At 39.3% G+C, this 21,570-nt stretch overlaps 1 protein-coding gene across 12 annotated transcripts in view; it reads right to left on the bottom strand.

Annotated features, from left to right (window-relative positions):
* Nucleotides 1–21,570, bottom strand: part of INPP4A (inositol polyphosphate-4-phosphatase type I A) — a 129,068-nt gene that overhangs the window by 8,385 nt on the left and 99,113 nt on the right. For 8 of the 12 annotated variants that reach the window (XM_031050973.2, XM_031050971.2, XM_031050974.2 and 5 more), the window contains 9 exons: nt 20,408–20,678; nt 16,912–16,944; nt 12,291–12,463; nt 10,785–10,908; nt 9,791–9,917; nt 9,269–9,409; nt 7,898–7,995; nt 4,941–5,053; nt 4,436–4,590 (listed from right to left, as the gene is read on the bottom strand). In XM_031050973.2, the coding sequence (XP_030906833.2) occupies nt 4,436–4,590; nt 4,941–5,053; nt 7,898–7,995; nt 9,269–9,409; nt 9,791–9,917; nt 10,785–10,908; nt 12,291–12,463; nt 16,912–16,944; nt 20,408–20,678 (1,235 nt within the window). The remainder of the gene's footprint in view (nt 1–4,435; nt 4,591–4,940; nt 5,054–7,897; nt 7,996–9,268; nt 9,410–9,790; nt 9,918–10,784; nt 10,909–12,290; nt 12,464–16,911; nt 16,945–20,407; nt 20,679–21,570) is intronic. The other 4 variants (XM_031050977.2, XM_031050978.2, XM_013129605.3 and 1 more) reach the window with 1 other exon arrangement.

Here is a 21,570-nt window from a genome sequence, read left to right as displayed (position 1 = left end):
AGACATATGCACAGACACATACAGTGCAAATGGAGGCAAGAGCTGGAAAGCGTGTTCCTTGTCACTGTTGGCCCATGTAGACACTTCCACCTGAGGGGTGAAAAGTCAACTTTGGAAATAACCAATATACCAAATTGTACAGTGTCTTAAAACATTCATCAGCAGACTACCTCCAGGGGAGGACCAGAGTAAAGAGATGAAGCAAATTCCCTGTTAGTCGAGCATGTGTATGGGAATCCTCTATGTGAGGAGAAGATTTGTCTGCCCTGTGTTGAACACAGCTGGCTCCAGGCAACTCAAATGGACCCACTGCAGGCACAACCAGCTCCCTTGGCCAAGATAGTGGTGCCTTGGGCAAAGTGTATGTAAGAAAAGGCAAAACACTGCAAGGCAGTGAGCAGTTGCAGGAAAATATGTGAGAAGCAGCCCTATTAGCACCAAAGTCAGGGAAGGAGGGGAGAAGGTGCCCCAGGTGCTGGAGCAGGGATTCCCCTGCAGCCATGGAGATGAGTACAGTGGAGCAGATATCCACACTGCAGCCCATGGAGGGCCCAGTGGTAGAGAAGGTGAATATTTCCTGAAGGAAACTGGGCATGTAGAGAGTATGCAGAAGCAAGTTTACCCTGAAGGACAGCAGCCCATGGGAAGGACCCATGCTGGAGTGGGGAAGAGTGAAGGAGGAAGAAACAGCAGAGGAGCTGTTATGGACCAACTGCAAACCCCCATTCCCCATAGAATCGTAGAATAGTTAGGGTTGGAAAGGACCTTAAGATCATCTAATTCCAACCTCCCTGCATGGGCAGCGACACCACACACTAGACTATGTTGCCCAAGACTCCATCCAACCTGTCCTTCAACACTGCCAGGGATAGAGCATTTACCAGTTCTTTGGGCAACCTGTTCCAGTGCCTCACTACCCTCACAGTAAAGAACTTCTTCCTTATATCTAACTTGAAACATTGCCCTTTGCCCTATCACTACAGTTCCTGATGAAGCGTCCCTCCCCAGCACCCTCATAGGCCCCCTTCAGATACTGGAAGGCTGCTATGAGGTCTCCACTCAGCCTTCTCTTCTCCAGGCTGAACAGCCCCAACTTTCTCAGCCTGTCTTCATACGGGAGGTGCTCCAGTCCCCTGATCATCCTCGTGGCTCTCCTCTGGACTTGTTCCAACAGTTCCATGTCCTTTTTATGGTGAGGACACCAGAAATGTACACAGTACTCCAAGTAGGGTCTCACGAGAGCAGAATAGAGGGGCAGGATCACCTCCTTCGACCTGCTCAATATGGGGAGGAGGTAGAGGAGTCAGGAATGAAGCAGTGAAGTACTTGAGCCTGGGACAATATGGGTTGTGGAGGGAAGGTGTTGTAGTTTTTGTCTTTGTTTCTTACCACTGAAATCTATTGGCAAAAGTCAAGTCTGCTTTGCCTGCAACACTAACTGGCATGGGATCTCCCTGTATTTATCTCAACCCACAAGTTTTTTCATCATATCTTCTCCTGTCTTGTTGAGCAGGGGGAGTGAGAGAGCAGCTGAGCAGGAGTCTGGCAGATGGCCAAGGTCAACTCATCACAGTTGTATTCTTAAAACAGGTCAACCAGTGAAGAAATCCGACTCAGCTATTTATCATGGCTGTTTTATTGCAGTGAGTGATCATATGCAAACACAGCTGTCAGGGCTTCATTATGTCATCTGCTTAGCTGGCTCCATGGCAGCTAGAAGAGATCATTTCCCTCACCCCATTTCCAACTGCTTTTCAAGAGCCCCTGTCAGAGACAGCTTTTCTTTGTTGGCTGAAGTTCCTAATTGGTTTAATGAAAATGAGCTGGGCCACCTTAAATGTCTAAGGGATTTTGGTACCCAGGCTGGTTCTGACTGAAGCTGGATTGGAACATATTCACACAAACAGCTCCACTGGCGTATCTGACAGGCCAGTAATCGTGAAGGGAAAGGGAGGTCAGGTAATCACAGGTCTAGGGGAGGATTTTGGCACTGCTGCAGATGGAAGAGGCTATGTGAGCTAGTTGGACTTTGCCTTTGATTTGCCTTACCAGCCAGGTAGTCATTTCCTCTGCAGCTTGGACTTCCAGACATATCATAATGATTTACTATTTGTAGGCTGTGAGTTACCATATACTTGATTTGGGGCTGAAAAAGCCGCAACTTATTTAACAGAAAAGTGAGTTTATTTTAATGGAATATTTGTTTCTAAGGTGAAAACCACAAATTTGAATCTGTGAATTTCTGCAAGAATCTGCAATGAGTACTCAGTGTTCTCTCCCTGATGTCCTCCTCACTGAACATAATTATCACAGATCCATAATTATCACAAGGCTGGGAAGGAAAGGAAGTCCCTGAGAAAGTAAGTGGGAACTAACACCTCTAAAGACCATAAAGAAGAGGGTGCTTTCTTAACTTTTCAAGAGCATAAGCAAGGATGCTTTTCTTGTTTGGAAAGTTACCAGTAGAGGTGAAATGCTTTCATTGAGTCCCACTTTCTTTAAGCACTTTTCCTGTCTTTCCAACTGCCCCCGAAATTTTAGAAGTCTTCAAGGCTGAACCAAGCCTTCATTTTCCAGTGGTTGCACAATAAAAAGATCCAAGTTAAAAGAAAAAGAACATTTTCTGAATGCCTGGAAGTAATTTGCTGCCTTTTCACTTCCTATGTCTGTCATCTAGCTCAGATCATCCTGTCCAGGCTGAAATGGATTTGGGTGGAGCTGGACTCCTATATAGTTGTTCTGTAATGCTCACTCTCTTGTTAAGCTTTGTTAATTCTGTGCCATTGTTCTGAGCAGAACTGGCAAATAATTTTAAAACCACAACCACCTGCCCAAAAGAGCAATGAGATGTGAGGAAGAAAGAGTGATGGGCTTGAAGAATAGTCTTAGTATTCCTTCAGGACTAGTCAGTATTTGTTCTGCACAATCTCAAGTCAAAGATTTAACAGGAGACAAAGTCGCATCTTTCACCTGTCAGGGCAAGTCTCATTATTTGCCCTCATTCAATATCCCTGCATAGGTCAACATAAAGCAGTGTTTTTCTTGGGTCAATATTTTATCTGATCCTGGGTTATATTAAATTGATAGTCCAAAACAGTGTTGGTATTAATCTCTGTCTCTGTTGTGTCCATAGCTGCATTAAAAACCCAACATTTACTCAGTGACAAATTTAAAGAAACAAAATTCCTAATATTATACTCAATTAGCTTTTTTTCTCACTCTAAATAAACAACTGTGCAACAAAGCTTTTTTTCTTTCAGGTGTCTAAGTTGATGAGTTGCATAATTTAAATAAAGATATTTGAGAGCTGCTTAACTCCATTTTAAGTGAATAACTTCTCCCTCACAAAACTGTTCCATTTTGTTTCTAGAACCAAGGTTTAACTAGTCTCTGACTGCAGTTTGCATGTGCTTTACTAACATTGTAACGATGCAGAAAAAAGGGAAAATAAAAAAGGTCCAGTGACATCCAATCAGATGTAGATATAAACCCCAAATTATTAGTGTAAGAGGCTGCAAGTGTTATTATATGAGACATTTCCCTTCCAGGTAACTGAAGAGTAAGAAAGGGTCAAACAGCAAAAACATACAGAAAGGATAAGAGAATTGAACACTCTAGAGAATTTGGTGAGAAGACACACAGTACAGTACATTCAGTAAGAGTGAATGTTGAAAAACAGGACTGAACAGCATTGTTGAACTACATTGATAAGAGACTAAAGCTAGATTTCTTATCCTTTCTTTTGGTATGTGAGTTACGGAGTTTTCCAGCAGTGCTTGAAACAAGGCATTGAACAACAGTAAACAGATTTTCTTTTTTTTTTTTTTAGTACAGTATTTAACTCTGCAAACATCTCTGCTGCTTCAGAATACAGAACATTGTTATATCGATATGACAAGAGCACACTGACACGTTGTGATGAAATTTGGTTGCTGTATCGTGAAACACCCATACTGACATTTCACGCAGTGAACAGTGTTTCACTGCTAAAGAATACATGTGGCAAACCATTGCAAACTGCAGGTGTCTGTGTTTCCAAGAACAAAAGATCATCCCTGAGAAACCTGCCTGATCTAGAACTAGGAAACCCAGTGCTATGACAGTTCAGGTAACACCACCATTAAACAACATTCAAAGAAGAACCAGTTTTCCGTTCTGTAAGCTCAGCATTAACTGAAAACACATTCTTGCATGCTTCTCTGAAAAATCCCAATTCACTGCTGAAAACTAAAGCCCATGTGATGCAAATCTGGTAACAACTAGCTTTAGCATATGCAACTCACTAATACATGCAAGGGAGGGATGAATTCTAGCAGCCAGTTTTGCAGTTTTCTGACTTCAGGTTTTTTCCTTTTGACAGAAACAGAGACCTCTGCTCCTCTGCAGTTTGCATGGTTCTTTATTTAGGAATAAGTGACACAAGTCAAACTCTTACCTCCTCATACACTCCAGAGCCTGGGTGAAGACCTGGGGAGCCATTCCATGTTCATGCTGTAGGATCAAACACTGCTCTAGGGTGACCGACATGGCAGTCCTATCCTTGGCACTTTTACAGCTTGTAAACCGAACACCATTTAGCCTGCGGCATATCTAGAAATGGATATACAATTCATCATTTCTTCCTCATGCATAACCTTCTGTCAGAGAACACACCTGTACTTCTCCTTAGAAAGACACTAATGTTGTGTAGGACTGATGTCAAAAGTTGTCATTTTTGAGAAAGCAGAGCTTTGTTGCATGAGTTGTAGGGAAATTACTGATGTGGAAAATACATTTTATCTCCCCATATCTTATTCTAGAGGAAGTGTAACCTGTCAACATTCCAAGTTTTGTGCAGGCAAATGAAAAAATTGGAACATATAAGTAATAAAAGAGATGAAAATATGTATCCATAAAGAAAATCAGCTGAACTATGCAGAGATGCTTAGATTATTAAATACCTCAGCAGCTTGCCAAAGGATATCAACATTCTTATTTTTCCTTGCATGTACATTTTGTCCCAGAAATCTTAACAGTTCAGGCAGGCACGTCTGACTACGAGATCGAGGTAGACCTGTAGAACAAACAAAACCAACTCCACTTACTTAACTGTATTCAACACTTCTACAAGATAAGTTACGTGGAAAGTGTTCCTACATGCCTGTTGCAAATGCAGTCATGTTTGCTTGAGTCAAAGCTTGTAAGCAATTCTTAATTACTTAGTACCACCAACAAAACAAATTCAATTTTAATTAAAATCAACTGGAAATGCACATTCATTTAAAACTTCAGGTGCTCAGAATCTGATAGCAATATAATAACAGTGTGAACAAAGGGAGTAAGACTGGTGGAAGGGTATAGGGCACAAGTCTTATGAGGAGCAGTTGAGGGAGCTCGGGTTGGTTAGTCTGGAGAAGAGAAGGCTCAGGGGGGGACCTTATCACTCCCTACAACTGCCTGAAAGGAAGCTCTAGCAAGTTTGGGGTCAATCTCTTCTCCCAGGTAAGAAGCGATAGGATAAGCAGTAACGGCCTCAAGCTGCACCAGGGGAGGTTTAGACTGGATACTGGGAAAAAATTCTTCACTGAAAGGATTATCAAGCATTGGAACAGGTTGTCCAGGGAAATGGTGGAGTCCTCATATCTGGAAGTATGCAAAAGATGTACCGAGATGGTACTCAGGCACATGGTTTAGTGGTGGACTTGGCAGTGTTAATGGTCGGACTTGATGATCTTAAAGGTCTTTTTCAGCCTAAATGATTCTATTCTATGATTAGCAATATTGTGCATATACTGGTCTGTTCTGCTTGAACTCTATGCCTAGAAAGTAATACCTGTAAACAAAAACATGACATAGACCATCTCCACAGGTATTTCTAAAGATGAGGAGCTAATGAAGCTAAGACAGTAATTCACTTCACTTAGAATTAAGAGCACAGAGGACAGTGAGTCAGGAATCAACTTCCCTTCTGTAGTATTCTTGAAAGGAACATTACCTACACCTGCCAGCAGATACTTCCCTAGGCCTCTTGTCCCCAAGAATAATCCATTTCATTTTTCTTTTTCCTCTACTTAGCACAGACTACACCACTGGCAGGTCATAATAACCACCTGTTTTACAGTTAAATGTAAAATGTTATTCTCTCTTGACAAGGGCTTATGGAAAAATGTGTTTCACTTTGTACATCATAAATATCACCCCAGAGGAGGTACAAAACACCCTTAGACTTTCCTTATAACAAGCAGAGCTCCAGGTTTGTCTCAGTTGTCCACAGAGCATCTTTAGCACACTTGCTGGTGGGGACACCATTATAATTTTTTTTCCATACTTTAAGCAAAACTCCTGCTAAATCTTTATAACCACAAACCATTTGTCCAAGCTGGATTGCAAAACCAGATACAATATGTCTACATTTACCCAGGACAAACAGTGAAGCAGAAGGAAGTTTTGGCATACGGTGGGTTTTCCCTCATTAGGGTATCCATTTCATGTGGCAGGGATAAATGTAATGACAAGTAACCAGAGTAAGGGAGAACAGGCAGATGGACACAAGACTGTTTTGTTTTCCTTCACTATTAAGAAGCATGTTAATGCCACCTGTCCAACATTGCATGCCAGCCTTATTCACAACTTCCATTTACTTGAAAAAAATCTTTAGTATAAGGCATGTTACTGGCAAAGGGGAAGCTCAAGGTCACGGCACCAGTGCTGTTTAAAAATAGAGGAAAATAAGTATAAAATTAAAACAGTTTTAAAGACATGAAATGGGAAGGAACAAATGACCAGGTGCAAAACAGACTGCAGGGCTAAACAGAGTTTCAAGGAAAAAACTCCAAAGCTAAACCACTATTGGATCCACATTGAAGGTTTGGGGACAAGGGAAGAGACTGAAGTAATTAAAAATAAAAGGCAAGCAAAATCAAAGAAGAGAGGAAGGAGCTGAATGGGAACTATTATTAAAGAAGATTAGAAAGAGAAATTAGTAATTGAGAGAAAAGTAGAACAAAAATCACTTGAAATTGATTAAGTTTTGAACTTGACAAAAAAGTCTAATACTAGAATACTGTAAATAAAAAGTTAAATTTTCAGAGTGAAAATTTCAGAGACTTAATTGTGCAGGATTATGAATCCCTCCTGGTAGGAGGGAAACAGCTTTTGCTCTCAGCAGCATCAAAAAAATCAGCGATAACTGGAAGTACAATAACATACTTTAACATCAGAATCCTTACTATCCCATTGCATGCTACTGCATTTGTATTTCTGCAATAAAATTGCAATTGCGGAACCCAATGATACTAGTTTATGAGAGGTTTGATACTAATAACAACAAATCAATGAATTTTCTCCATGTGTGGTCACATATAAGTAACATTTATGGCACTGCCTCCAAAAACACTTTAACAAGGAATAAATTTTCCTATGTAACCAGTAAAATTCAAGCTTGTAGCTATTATCTCTCTTCCAGGTGCTAGACTTCTCTGTTGGTGACTGCAGATGCAACTATTATAGAAAAGTGCCAACTGATAAGCAGAGGGAAAGTGAGTAAGTTCCTAAAACCAATTTTTCTCTGTGTAGGTTAATATAAACGTAGAGAATGTGACCAAAAACTACACATAAAAGTGCTGCTGCTATAACCTGTCATTTTTATGCCTTTCCCTCACAGCAATCTAACTCCCTATCTGTATGTTTATACAGTACATAATGCCATTTAGAAAGAGTTATAAAGTAAAAGTAAACTGAAAAAGGAAAGTTAATCAGACTGACCTTAAACCTCTTGAATCTATTCTACTTAATACTGAAGTGTTAAAAGAGATTTCTTGGAAGTAACTAATGCAAAATTTAACAACTTACAGGAAGCAAAAAAAAAGCCTGAATTGTGCTGTTCAACCAAATTTGCCATTAATTACCAAATACTTACAATCATCAGGCAAAACTTCCTTGAACTGCTCAAAATATGAATTCAACCGCACTAAGCTTTCCATGTTAATTATTTCCTGCAATGAAGTGTCTCCAAACCTTTAAAAGATGAAGAATGGAACAGTTAAGCCCAAAGTAAAAGGCTTCTCCTCTTCTTTGAAACACTGGCACTTGGCAATATGACTACTCGAACAGTTTAAAGAGTCATCCCATGAAATTCCTAACCATTCAAATGCCAAGTAAAGCGTAACAGAGAAGTGTTGTAGTGATTCATTACAGAAAAAGAAAATACTCGAGTCTGAGGTGAAAAGTGGGAAGGAAGGTTAAAGAAAAATCTTGTACAAAACAGTGTTTAAAATTCTTTGGCTTTTGTGTATCTCTTTCGATATTAAATACCTCTCTGGTAAATTATTTCACCTAAGTTCAAACATTTAATAATGGATTTACTAGTTTAGTTCATAAGCTATTTGTAACCATAACATCAGTAGATAGGATTGAGCACTTTGACCTCAGAAATGTAAATGAGAAATACGAATCTAGGAGTAATAAACCATGAATGTAATAAATATTGTCAACAATGCATCTCAGCTAACTATAGCTCCATACATAGATAAACAGACAAGAGCACCGACAACTGTAACTATGTTAGTCACATTTATAGGCAATAGAGGACAGCAGTAACTGCTGGATAACTGCTAGCTATCCCCCACTATACAGTCAACCCTGGTACCAAGGCTGCTGTCAAAACATGCATCTGCCTTATCTCACTGGAGTTCTCCATCAGAGCACTTATCTGTCAACGTATTATTTACAGGATATGGCCATAACAGAGGAAAGCTCTGGTGGCTCTTTCCCTAGCAAGTATAATCATATATTTCAGCCTTATAAAAACAGTGTTGCATTACTAAGTACTGCAAGATGTTAAAACAAAGGTCCACCTAGCCCATTATCCAGTTTTTGACAGTAGCCACAAGAGGGTGCAAAACCAAGAGGGCAAATACACAGCAATACTCAGAATGACTTCTCAGCTTTTAGTGATCTGTCACTCACAGAGGTCTAAAGTCACAAGCAGCCCCCTGTGTTAAACAGCTCATGATAGATTTCCTTGTCTGAAAATTCACTTCTGAACCACATGAACCTGCACTAGACTCAAACCCATGAGGCAAGATGCTCCACAGCTACATGCCATATAAAGAAGGACCTCCTTTTGTTTGTTTTGATTTTGACAACTTAATATTCCCTTGTTTGTGTACTGGAGAAATTGAATCACTGTTAGTAACGCAACACTGTGACTGCATAGAGACATTCTTCCATCAGAAGAGGAGATTGCTGAGCTGCCGTTAAGGTTGAGCTTGCATGACTGAATACATACTTCTCTGCTAGGGTTTGCTGCTCATTGATTCCCACGTTGAAAAGAACAGGCTGAACCCTCAATAACATGCCACTTTGAATCTCTCGCGGCAACAAATCAAACAAGGCGCTTGGCAAGGGGATCCTTACATTAAATCCATCACTGCAAATAAATAAACAGCCATTAGACATAAAGATCAAAAAGCTACATTCTGAGAGTGTATTATTTATGCAAAGAAGGATAACATCTGGAACATAATACAATTATTAAAAAAAGTATCAGTCAAAACTGAGGACTTTAAGGAACTCCACAGGTTGTTCCTAATCAGAAAAGCTATTCTAGTTCAAAAGCAAGCCTCCACAACCTGTAGTGTTGATTTTACATTCTCATGGACATTTCAATCAGAATTCCAATTTCCTGAGCAAAGCTGATTTTGTTCTGCTCATTAATACTGCAGCTCTTCTACAACTTGGGTAGAAAGAGAAAACCTCGGCATGTCCCCATCTCGTAAAGAGTAAAGTATATTTGTTTTGCTTTGTTTACCGATTTCCAGTGATGACTGGCAGCATGTCACTAGATGTATTTGATGTGGCCTGAGTTACTTTAAAGGTTACATTCCTCAAGTCCATGATTCCCAGACTCATGTCCTCCAGCATTGCCAGCTCCTCACCTAAATCATGGAAGAAAAAGTGAATTGTAACCATTACTCATTATGTACAACTTCCCTTTATCAATTTTATGACAACTGTAGGTCACCGCTCTCTTAAAGGTCTATGGACAAAGAGGTTCTGGAGACCAGGCTTTCACCTTGACCTACAGACTGTAGACAATGTCATCATTGACTGTATGAGTTTGGGAAACACCAATTATCTAGAACAGTCCAGGCTACTGTTGTTTAAGTAGATTATATATGCTGATTTTCCAGTTTTGATGATGCTAGTAAGTACCTCTCTGCATTGCCACAGACATATCCTTTGTGTTGTAAAAGTGTGTTGGAAAAGTTACAAGATATTCCACATTTGTTCAGCAAAGCATTCCTTGACATCCAGATGGCTGTTCAGACACAGGACTGAAACATTTTGAACAAAGTACTATCCCTTTTTGTATTCTCTCTTTAATCTTAATTTGTGCTGTAAGATTACAGGAGGCCAAGGACATTCAAAAAGCATTGTTTTGGGCACAGATTCTCCCAGCTTACCAAAACTTTAATCCATTTCTTTCCTGAAAAAAGAATCACTGAGATAAATTTTGTTTTTTTTTACACCTCTGACATTACAGAATCATAGAATAGTTAGCGTTGGAATAAAACAGGTATAGTTTCTCTTTAGAAGTAATTCAATTAAATGTGAAGAGCTTCAGAGTTGTTAGCTAATTAAGTGCTTTAGATATAACGTGCTTTTCCATTTCAGTTTTCAAAATAATTTTGTAGCTGAGCTGCAGCTTATCCAAAACACTCGTATTCGGCTGTATTCTGCCAATTTAATGCAGAATTTGCTGGCTCAACAGCTAATACCACCCACTTGCCCTGTGCCTTTACCATAAGTACTCAGCAGGCTCTCAAACTGTGCCAGCAAGCCAATGGTGTAGAGTTGTCTTAGAAATCCATCATCATGCAGGCAGTTCCTCAGCTTGATAATGAAACCACAAATGAGAGCAGTCAGCTGTGGGAGAGAAAACACACAAAAGTGAAATTATTCAAGACAAAAAAGGCTCTTCAGACCCAAGCAGAAACAATACCACATATAAGAAGTGCCATAAAATCTGTCAGACTGATGCTCTTTTCCCTTCAATGTCACTTTTCTTTCCCTTACAGCTGAAAAGAGGCAACTGCCCAAAACATTCATAAAATCAGATGTAGGGCACACTGCCTTCATGTTGCAAGCTCTCCCAAAATGGGAAGGCTGTTGATCTTGCATCTGTTTGTTTTCTGGATACAATCACTTGTATAAGGGTCTACAACTTATGAGTTACAAAAAAGTCTCCTTGGAGAACTGTTCTAGTTACAGATGGAAAAGCACCACAGCTAGTTCCAGGCCATGGGTTTTGATAGAATGAATAAATGATTTTTTTTTTAAATGCCATCTTAAGATAGCTTTAAAATGGAGTACCTGCATTATGCAAAGATTCCAACTCTAGTGTTACAAGATATTCAGGACAACATCCTGAAGACCTAGTACTAGATCAATACTAAGATTAGTACTAGTCTTAAGTCACTCTGTCAACAAAGGAATTTCCCAGGTGATTGCCATATACTATGTACACAGGTGTACAACTTTGTTACAGAATTAAATAGAAGGGAATAAAGTTCTGTTTATGATGGGTAAACATAACCAAAGCACTGAGTTTAAAAATTATCTGTACTATGAAATGTGTTTTGCATAGAAAAAATCCCTGAATTTATTTCTATGAGACATCACATTTTTGGACAATAGCCCTACCAAACAGTGTCCAAGAGATAAGCTGTTTGAAAGAAATGAATGAGATACTGATTTCACAGGGAAGTAGACACACTACAGAAATGTAGTGGGCAGAAGAAATGTGGAAGGCTTTTTAGTGCAGCCATCTGCTAATCAGCAAAAGGAACTCCAGCAGGCTCAGACACAGAACTCCTGGGGAAAAGAAACCCAGCACTCATTTCCCTCCCTGTAGTTGGACTTCTCTCTTTAGCTACTACGGATCCTGTCGGTTTTCTCAATGCAAAAAACAACAAAAGGTAACTGAGGGAGTACCCTTTACATCTTCTGGTTTTAGTCTGGTGGCATTAGAATGCAAAGCAGTATATAGAAAGCAGTATACTTTCACTAGTTCTGGAATAATTTTTGTTTAAAATAGTGAATGTATATCCAAGGGGACCCTTCAGTTACATATTGTCAAATGCATGTAAACGACAGCAAGGACAGGATCTCCTGTGAGGAGAGATCACTATGTTAAACCTGAGAGTACAACAGATACGAAAAATTCTGAAAACAGTAATCTTTCAGATTTCATACAGACCCCACCACATGTCAAAGTGCAATCAAATCATACATATTTGCTTGCTTACAGTTTGGCAGAAGACAACATCCCTGCGATACTGAAGGCTCAGGCAGAGCCCTATTGTTGGGGCACTGTCCTGCATCAACAAAAAGACCATGGCTTTCTTTGCCTTGTCACTCATCATGGCTACACAGTCTGTGAGTGTTGTCAGCAACGGATAAAGAGCTTCGCTCCATTCACCTGGTTAAAAGAAAATAAAATAGCAGCACTGTAAGTACTTTATTTGAAACAAACAAACATGCATTAAGAAGAAACTTCATGTTGCAAGTTGAAGTTGTTGATAACTCACATTTAGGGCTTGTTTTATTTTGGCTGATGGTTACTCCCTGCTTGTTATTAATTAAGTAATCTTACAGAGTGGTTACCACATGAGGAAAATATGGAGAATTCTACTCTGCAAGGCTGTTATGACTTTCCTGACTGTAATAGCTCCCAGATTTGTGCCCACAGAACAGGCTATATAATAGTTGATTTGGAAAGCATAACAGAAACACGAATATCTATATACACAAGTGTATATAACTGTGTGTGCATGTTCAAACATACCCTTTCATAGTGTGTGCATGGACAGACACCATTAAGTGGATCATGTAACAGAAATAGTGAATATCTGCTTAGCCATTTCTGTCAATGAGATTTCTCCGAAATAGAATCATAGAATAGTTAGGGTTGGAAAGGACCTTAAGATCATCTAGTTCCAACCACCCTGCCATATATCTTGCCTTTGACTTTCTGTGTACTCATAGGTGTATCATTCAACTGCCTCACCATCTTATTGATCCTTGTTGCACCTCAGTGAGGTAAGACAATGTTTATCTCCCATTTGCGACATAGGACTAACAAGGCAGAGAGGTGAAAAAATTAATGTAGGTACTCTTTTAAGTGTCCTGTCTGCTGAGTTGCTTTGAAGGCTTAGAGCTAGCTAGCAAGAAACACTGAGTGATTACAATGGGAGTTAGGCAGATCCTTGGAAGTAGTTCAGACCTTGACTTTCACTGAAACACGTAAGATACATCCCAGAGGGACTCTTCAAGATCCTAAACAGGAAGCATAGATATGAAACTGGGTTGCCAAAGGCCTATTTTAGTACACCAAACACTGTGCCCTTCCTTTTCCCTAAGAGACCGCTCTGCCTTAAAATGCCCCACAAGCTCAGATTCTTTTCTTTCCTTCTTTCATCTTCTGTCTTAATCAAATACCAATTAAAAAACCCTGTTTCTATGGCTATATAAAAAGTTACTCAGATGCTATACAAAACTCCATTCTGTCTGCAACATAAAAAGGAAATAGGACAGTGCTTTGGTTTTGCTCTACTTAAGTAAGGTAAAGTTGAAACAGAAAATCACCTTTATTTTTAAAGGGAAGGACAGTGTATTCAATTTCTAAAAAGCACTGGAGCTCAGAAACAGAGCACACACGACCCCCATTCTGATTGGCTGTAGGAACATTGCAATGTACAGATCAGAACCTGCATGAATGGGGCACTTCAGGCCCCTGAAAGGAAGTTGTTTGGGATTCTGACTCAAGGGCATGACTACAAGCTAGTAAAAATGAACATTTCTTTGATAAGCAGCCAATGAGGTGAACTTTGGAAGTGTGCTAACAGAAACATAACTGACAAGATTACCAAAACTATCCTTTCTACTTTTGTTCTATGCGGTAGATAGATAACCTAATAAACTACACAAAGGGGAAACTGTTTGGCTCTGTTCCATTGCCATTAAAAAAGAAAAAAGCAGGAAACATCAAAAGAACAGGCAAGGAATTGTAGCTTGTCTTTTATATTCCACTAAGTATTTTCTCTCAAAATAAATCAGATGCCATAACATGGCCCCATGAACACTTAAAAAGCAAAACACAGATGATACAAACAGTGTTTCTCTTACTGCATTTAAGAGCTTTTCTATAAACAAATGAGAATGGCAAAAAGAACTGAAAATATCTTCCAGCACATCATCATCTCATTGCCTGGGTATACATATGTGCATACAGTTAACTCAGTGTATAACTCATGTACATGAGTTCTCTCAGGGAAGATTTACAATTATAGTGTGTCTAGCAGCACTTCATTTGAAAGATATGCTTATCTGTGGTGATCACAAAGCACACTGGTGGTACATGAGCCTGTCTGAAGATAAAGCAATTATTAGATGATTTTTTTCCTCCCAGCACTCACATTCAATGCAGTGGCTCATCCAGGGTAATGAGCAAAAATCCTCTGTGCTGTGTGTTCTCTTGGTTTAAGATTTTGGCCATGATGAAAACAAGCCCTTGTCACTCTGCAAAATTCCAATGCTTTTTTGCTACCTATGTCACAGAGGTGTCACCTGTATTCTTCTAATTTTTTATTCAACGGTAGTTTCTATCAACAGTAAACAGGAATAAAAGGAGTTGCACTCCTAGGCTCAAATTAAGCTGGAACATTTCACTGACAGCATTCGAACAAATGTGAAAGGACTCTTAAGTGCTTACTTTTCACCTTGATTTCCCTGTCCTTCTGTCTTCCCCTCATTATTTTTCCTAACAGAACTTCATTACTGAAAGCATATTTTCTATCAAATCAACCAAGGGCACCTTCAAACATCAAGAGGCACCAGTTCTAACATGAAATCTACTCTGAGCTCTGCTGTTACGTTCTATGATATAAATTATTACTGACTCCACTGGATAGATCCATAGGTAGGATGATTTGGCATAGGGCCTGAAACAACAAAGATGGAACAAGGTGTTACAGATTTAAAACAGCCAGAGATCTAATCCAAGCTAGCTGTTGGTATGTCTGGGCCACAAATCACACTTTTTTTATCAGAGGTTTCTAGTTGATGTTAAAAGTTATTCCATTTAAAAACTGGCATGGTACAAACCAGCAGAATGCCTGTCATTTGCTTTAGACACTTTATATTGTACAGCAAGAGAAGTCCTGCAGTCTCCGCTCAGACAGCTACAACTGAATTCTGGCTGGTAAATAAGGGCCAGATGTTGCCCCATATGTCTTTGCCACTTATGACTGCTGCTGACCAAAGTCATATTTTGATATACACTTTGAAATGCAGCATTTTGAAAAGCAGGGAGGGGAAGGGGAGAGGGGGAGTGAGGAAAAGAAGAAAGAAGGAAGGGAGGGAGGGATGCTATGAGCTCACACAGTGGACCTTCTCTGACTATACACAAAGAAAACATCAAATGTCTTATTTTATGCACTATGTTATGTCTAACATAATACATAAAGCGGGTATAAATTAAGGATGTAATGTCAGCTGGGAAAAGCTTTTGCCTTTTTTCCCCCTAAGAGTTTCTCTTCTACAGAGCAACAAAAATTGTATTAAAGTAACTGTCCTCCAGAGCTCTGGAAAGATAGTCTTTTTAAATTAAAAACCACCTAGTATCCATAAATCAAAGTACTGGGCACCCACAGTTGCCCTTGGTTTAGGTCACGGGTGCAAGGGCTCATGGTATCTGAGAGATATATTTGTTAATTAAGTGGTAGTTGATTAGCCCTGATCAGTAAAGTATAATTAGCAACCCATTAAGCACACAATTGCATCACATGTAGCTTCAAAGGGAAGCAGGCATTAAGTGCTCCATTACATTGCAGCTTCAGCCACTGAAGTTTAAGATGCAGTTTTGGGGATATCTGGGTGCTCAGCTGGGGGGACCTGACTGCGTTTAGTGACTCCCACCTTAAAAATAAATACAACTTTAATTTATGCACTATAAATTTTGCAGAAACTAAAGGGATGTTCCAAGAATTAAAAACTTGGGGAGCCTACTTGTTAATTAAAAATATTTTCTCAGTGATAGAAGGAATCGAGTTGTGTAGCTGAGAAGAATATTTATATGAATATATTATGTGAATATATATGAATGCATTTTGTGAAGATGAAAATCATACTTGAACTGGGGCTTTATTTCCCATTGGTTTCACCAATAAACCCAGGAACCCATGCTGAAACAGTTCAAAGACTGAACCTTCACTGAACTCAGATTAAACTACTCTCAAATGGCAGAAATCACGGCCATCTGGCTGGGAGAGAGCAATATTACAGAGGCATATTATTCAGACTTCAGAAATACAACACAACTCTGTGGAAGCACAAGGACAGAGGAAAGAAGGCTAACAATGGGACAAAAGTCTCCTAAATTCTGCATTCTGAAACATTGGACTTGCAGTGCCCAACAGTGCTTGGTTTGTACCCACAACAAAGATTTTCCATCAGTGTTGTGGACTGCTTCATGTTGTGTTCGAGTTCTCATTCAGAAAGGCCACCTTAACAGCACATATGAAAGGGTATGTCTGAAATGTGTGAAATGTCAGGCTCCCACATACTTCACTGTCATTTGGCACAGGACTCAAATCATTGTCACCTTTAACATTTTGCTAAAACGCATTGACTGGAGAAACCAAAGAGACCAGGAACAAGTGCTCTTCCATACCTGGGCATGAGAAGTTAACAGATACCCCCTTGCACTATTATTTAGGAAATAGTAACTTCTCAATATGCTTAGGTAACTCACATGATATTACAGAGCATTACCACTTCAATCTTAACAGCAAGGCACTTGTTTGGTTGTTAATTATGAACAATCCCCCTGCAATTTTCAGAAGAAGCAGAAGCCATGAATGCACATACCTGGGGCAGATTCTTCCGGAGTGGGGCTGCAATCTGCACAGAAATGGAGGGGCAACATGCATGATTAAGGAGCAGCAACACAGTCTAAATATAAGCAACTCAAATGCTTAATGCCAGGGTTCTCAAACACTTTCACTGAGCAAAGAGGAGCTCAGCAGAGATACCCCCTTGCTTGCAGGCACTGACGGCATGGGCTGTCTCCTCCACTCCACTGTTTCTGAACAGAGAAATACCTGGATGGAGACCTGGAGGAAAGGCAGTATCTGCTAGCTCAGGGGATCTCTGTGGATTACCAGCAAGGGCACTGTCAACCCTCAGTGATCCACAATTTGAGAACCACTCACTGGTTTAGTGCAATTACAGAATAAGCTGGCAGTAAGGCTGCTAAACAGAATAGCAAAAGATTAGCAATAAGTTCAATGCACTTAACAGAAAATGACATTAAAGCACCCACAATGCAAGAGTAATAAAGAAACAGGACTTTACTATCTTGGACAAATTTCCATTATACAATTTCTGAGGTTGTTAACACAGCATCAGATTGTATATCAAGGGCCGAAACCTCACCAGTGAAGCCTGTGAGTGTTCCACACCCACTTCAGTGGGAGGAACAAGCCGTCAGATGAAAATACACTATAGTGCAATGCAAACAGTAAAACAAATTAATACATACACTGTTATAGCAAGTCTTGCATTAATGAAAAGTAGTTTATTAAACTAACAGGATTTAAACTTCTGTTGTTTATATGTAGCCACTAGTCAATAAATTTGAATTTGAAAACAGCAACAGAAAATATTGAGTTCAGTTGTATGCATTAGGACAATCAGCTGAGTTAGACAATCTGAGATCACCTAATCTCTCAGGTTATGTCTCAGTAAATTAAAACTCATGTTCATTAAAGAAGCTGTGTGTCCCCATGCAATTTTAGGAATGAATACCTAAGCCTATAACAAAAACAAATTTTAAAATAATTTCTTAAGTCTCCCTTCTACTATTTCAGGCAGTATTTTCTTTCACAAACATTCATTTCTAGAGTTCCTCTAAAGGCCTGCCTCTCTCTTACCAGTTCTGAAACTGTCTTGTTTTGCTGGGTTTTACATTGCTTTCAAAAAAAATTCTGGCCACTCAGTCTCATATATTCAAAACTGGGAAAAACTAATGGAAAAAAAAAGTGTTAGTTCTTTGAATACATGACAAGGAAAAACTTTAAAATGTTGTGATTCCAAACACAGGGAAAGGATATTCTTTGTCCCTCAATTATTCCCATGATCAGCTGTGGAAAGTAACAATTAAAGGGAATTCACAGAACCATAGAACAGTTTGGTTTGGAAGGAACCTTTAAAGGTCATCTAATACACTCCCCCCTGCAATGAGCAGGGACAACTTCAACCAGATCAGGTTGTTTAGAACCCTGGCTTTGAATGTTTCCAGGGATGAGGCACCCACAATTTCCCTGTGCAACCTGCTCCAGTATCTCACCACCCTCATTGTGAAAGTTTCTTCCTTGTACGTAGTCTAAATCTACTCTCTTTCAGTTTAAAAGCATTTAACAGGACAGGTTTGCTGTGGAGTCAAGGGAAGTAACTCAATGGGAAAATTCCCACTGATTTCAGTAAAACCAAGTTCCTTGATAGTATTAAACTCTGTCAAAAATACTGACATTAATTAGGAACTACATCTGATGAGAACGTAACCAAGTACTCAGCTTACCCTGGTTTACAATAAAACATCCCAAGTGCAATTCAAATTACTCATTAAGACCTGCAACAATATTTGCACCAGATACTTCAGAAACAGGATTCCCTCTCCAGGATTTTTTAAGTCAAATTCACCCAACACTGGTTGGCAGTCAGACTTCAGATCTAGTCCTTACACTTACAGAGCACTGGGAAATGGCAACATGCTTGCTAGCTTTAAAGTTTGCTACATTTCCTGATTTAATGTTTGTGTTCCAGGTTCTGTGGATTAAAAGGAAAGATATGTTTCATCCCTATTTGGAGAAATAGGCAGGAAAGATTACTAAAACTCTTGGCACAAACAAAATCATTGGTAGAAGTGCAGCTAATTCCAATTTTATGTGGCATGAGTGTCAAGTTCTAAAGTAGATTTAAAAGTATGATTGAAAATGAAAGAAAATTATTGTTTGAAGATGCTTTCAGCATCAAATTATCTTGGCAAAAGCTTTGGTGTCACCCACCACAGATTTTTCCTATTCTTTTTAATATCAAAATCCACAACTTTTAATCATTCATATGAAGTTGCATTGAAGTTTACTGATAAAACTCGCATGTAAATACATATAAACTTAATGTAAACTAGCTTGAAAATAGAAACATTTCAAGATATCAAACTAATAGAAGAAATTTAGTCAAAGATTAACAGACAATGCATTCTGAAACAAGAACCAATTCTTCTGTTCCTTTGTAATACACAAAAATGTCTAATCTAGAAAAACACGGTCATTTGAGATACAACGCTACACAAAAATATATTAGCATTTAACTTCCTTCTTGCTTTTTTTTTTCCCCTGGAAGTATTGCCTTCTACTGCAACATTAACAATGGGATGGACATGAAGTCACAGACACACATAAGGGACAAAGGGCCATCAAACAATACGACAGAACAGGAAAACAGAAATGAAACACAAACTAATCTTACTAGAGCTTATCTTGGCACACCTGCTCTATTAAATGGCCAGATCATACTGGCCACATGTAAAGAATGTAAGAATAAGCCAAATAAGTACATACGTAAATTAAATAATCCTGAAATCTAATGCATGACTGCAAAACTGTCAGCCTAAACTGATAAGGATATCTTTCACTCACATGCTCATGGCATCATGCTGGATTCAATGCAGCAGCCACTTTACCTCAAATTTTGATAGGATTATTCCACTGAGAGCTTGCGCTGCCAATTCCTGTCTCCCAGCTACACGAGGTCTGAGTGCCTCAGCCTCACAGCTTTTTACAATTTGGGTTAAAAATTGCTTTAAAATCCTGTAGGTTCATCCAAGTTCAGCTCAATCTAATGGGACTGCTTGGCTCTCCCCCTACGCTATGGCAGTCCAGCTGGGACCATTAGTGTTGCCAATTGCCCTTGCACTTCTCTTATGTTTTATTTATCTTTCATAGAGGTTTGCTGTAATAAGCTTTGATTGCTGCAAAGAAGCTGAAGCCAACAGGAAACCTACCAGAGGTGGTGTCTGACACATGCTAACCCAACCACCTGTCTTACAAGCTTAAAACACTCTGCGTGAAAACCAAATGCGACTGTCATCAATGGATTTGGCAACGTTTTCAGTGGGATCAGGATTTCAAAATAAGTATGGAGCTTCACAGTTCCCAGGACACCACCAGCCCTTTCTGTGTGACATCAGTGCTTAACACCACCACTGAACTAAAAACACATGGAAGGATGTAACAGAGACTTAGGGATGATGCCAGCACACAGGGAGAAAGCAGCGGTGAGAAGCAGTGTCTGGCATACGCACTTGTCTTTCTGAGAGAATGGCATGCAGAGGATGGTGTGGATGAAGGTGGTGAGGATGATGAAGGTGGTGAGGATGATGAGGTCTCATTTATATCTTCTGGATTTATCCAGTAGGCACGAGTGTCCCGATTACCTTTCTTGCTAGTACAGCTGACGTCACACTGGAAAACATCTTCACAGCTGTCACTCTGCAAGCGCTCCTTCTGGAGAAGTTTGTCCACTCTCTGTATAATACACTCCAGACTTTTGTCAACATTCAACCAAACTTTCTCCTTAAAAGAAAACATTCCTTTCTCAATTTAAAAAGAAAAGAGACACTGGGTAACAAATCCCTTGGCAACATATTTCCTCCTGTGATTCTAGTCACAATTGCTCTACAAAGTTTCCTCTGGGCTATCCTGCACACCTAATTTCTGGATATATAAATAACATATACCAGCATGTCAAGAATAGGGACAAACATGACTTGCGTGGCAAATTGCAAAGCTATTTTCTAAGCAAATTTGCTGAGCAATTATTTGCACTATTTCAATTTCCAGCTGGCAATACTGTTTATTCTTGAAACTCATGTTTGACATAATAATTGTATGCAATCACACATCTCTTTTCCTATATAACACAGTAACAGACAAAATTACTGTATGGTATTACTATCCAAATAGCTGAATTGGCTTCCTTCATACCTCATTACTCTGAGTTTGACTATAAGTCAATGTATGCCAAAACAATTAAAACAAGGATCTATTACCAAAATGACCTGGATCTCATTTAAAAATTGGTATTTCACAATACAGAATCATAGAATGGTTTGGGTTGGAAAGGACCTCAAGATCATCTAGTTCCAACCCCCCTGCCATGGGCAGGGACAACTCACAGTAAACCATGTCACGCAAGGCTTTGTCCAATCTGGCCTTCAACACTGCCAGGAATGGAGCATTCACTATATATATATAGATATAGATATATATATAATTGTTTTCATTAATCTCAACAACTTTTGAGATTTCATTAACTTCTTTTGATATTATACAATGACAGAATCTACACAGCCTAATTTTTATTTCAGTTGGCAGTGTGGTGAGGAAAACCATTTAAATACTTTGTTCAAACAGTATTAAAATGGCGTCCATAATTAAAACAGAGTTGGACTGAAAGTTCTAAATA

Source organism: Melopsittacus undulatus, chromosome 2 (assembly GCF_012275295.1).
Source record: "Melopsittacus undulatus isolate bMelUnd1 chromosome 2, bMelUnd1.mat.Z, whole genome shotgun sequence".
NCBI classification, from domain to species: Eukaryota; Metazoa; Chordata; class Aves; order Psittaciformes; family Psittaculidae; genus Melopsittacus; species Melopsittacus undulatus.
This window is presented reverse-complemented; position numbering and strand designations above follow the sequence as displayed.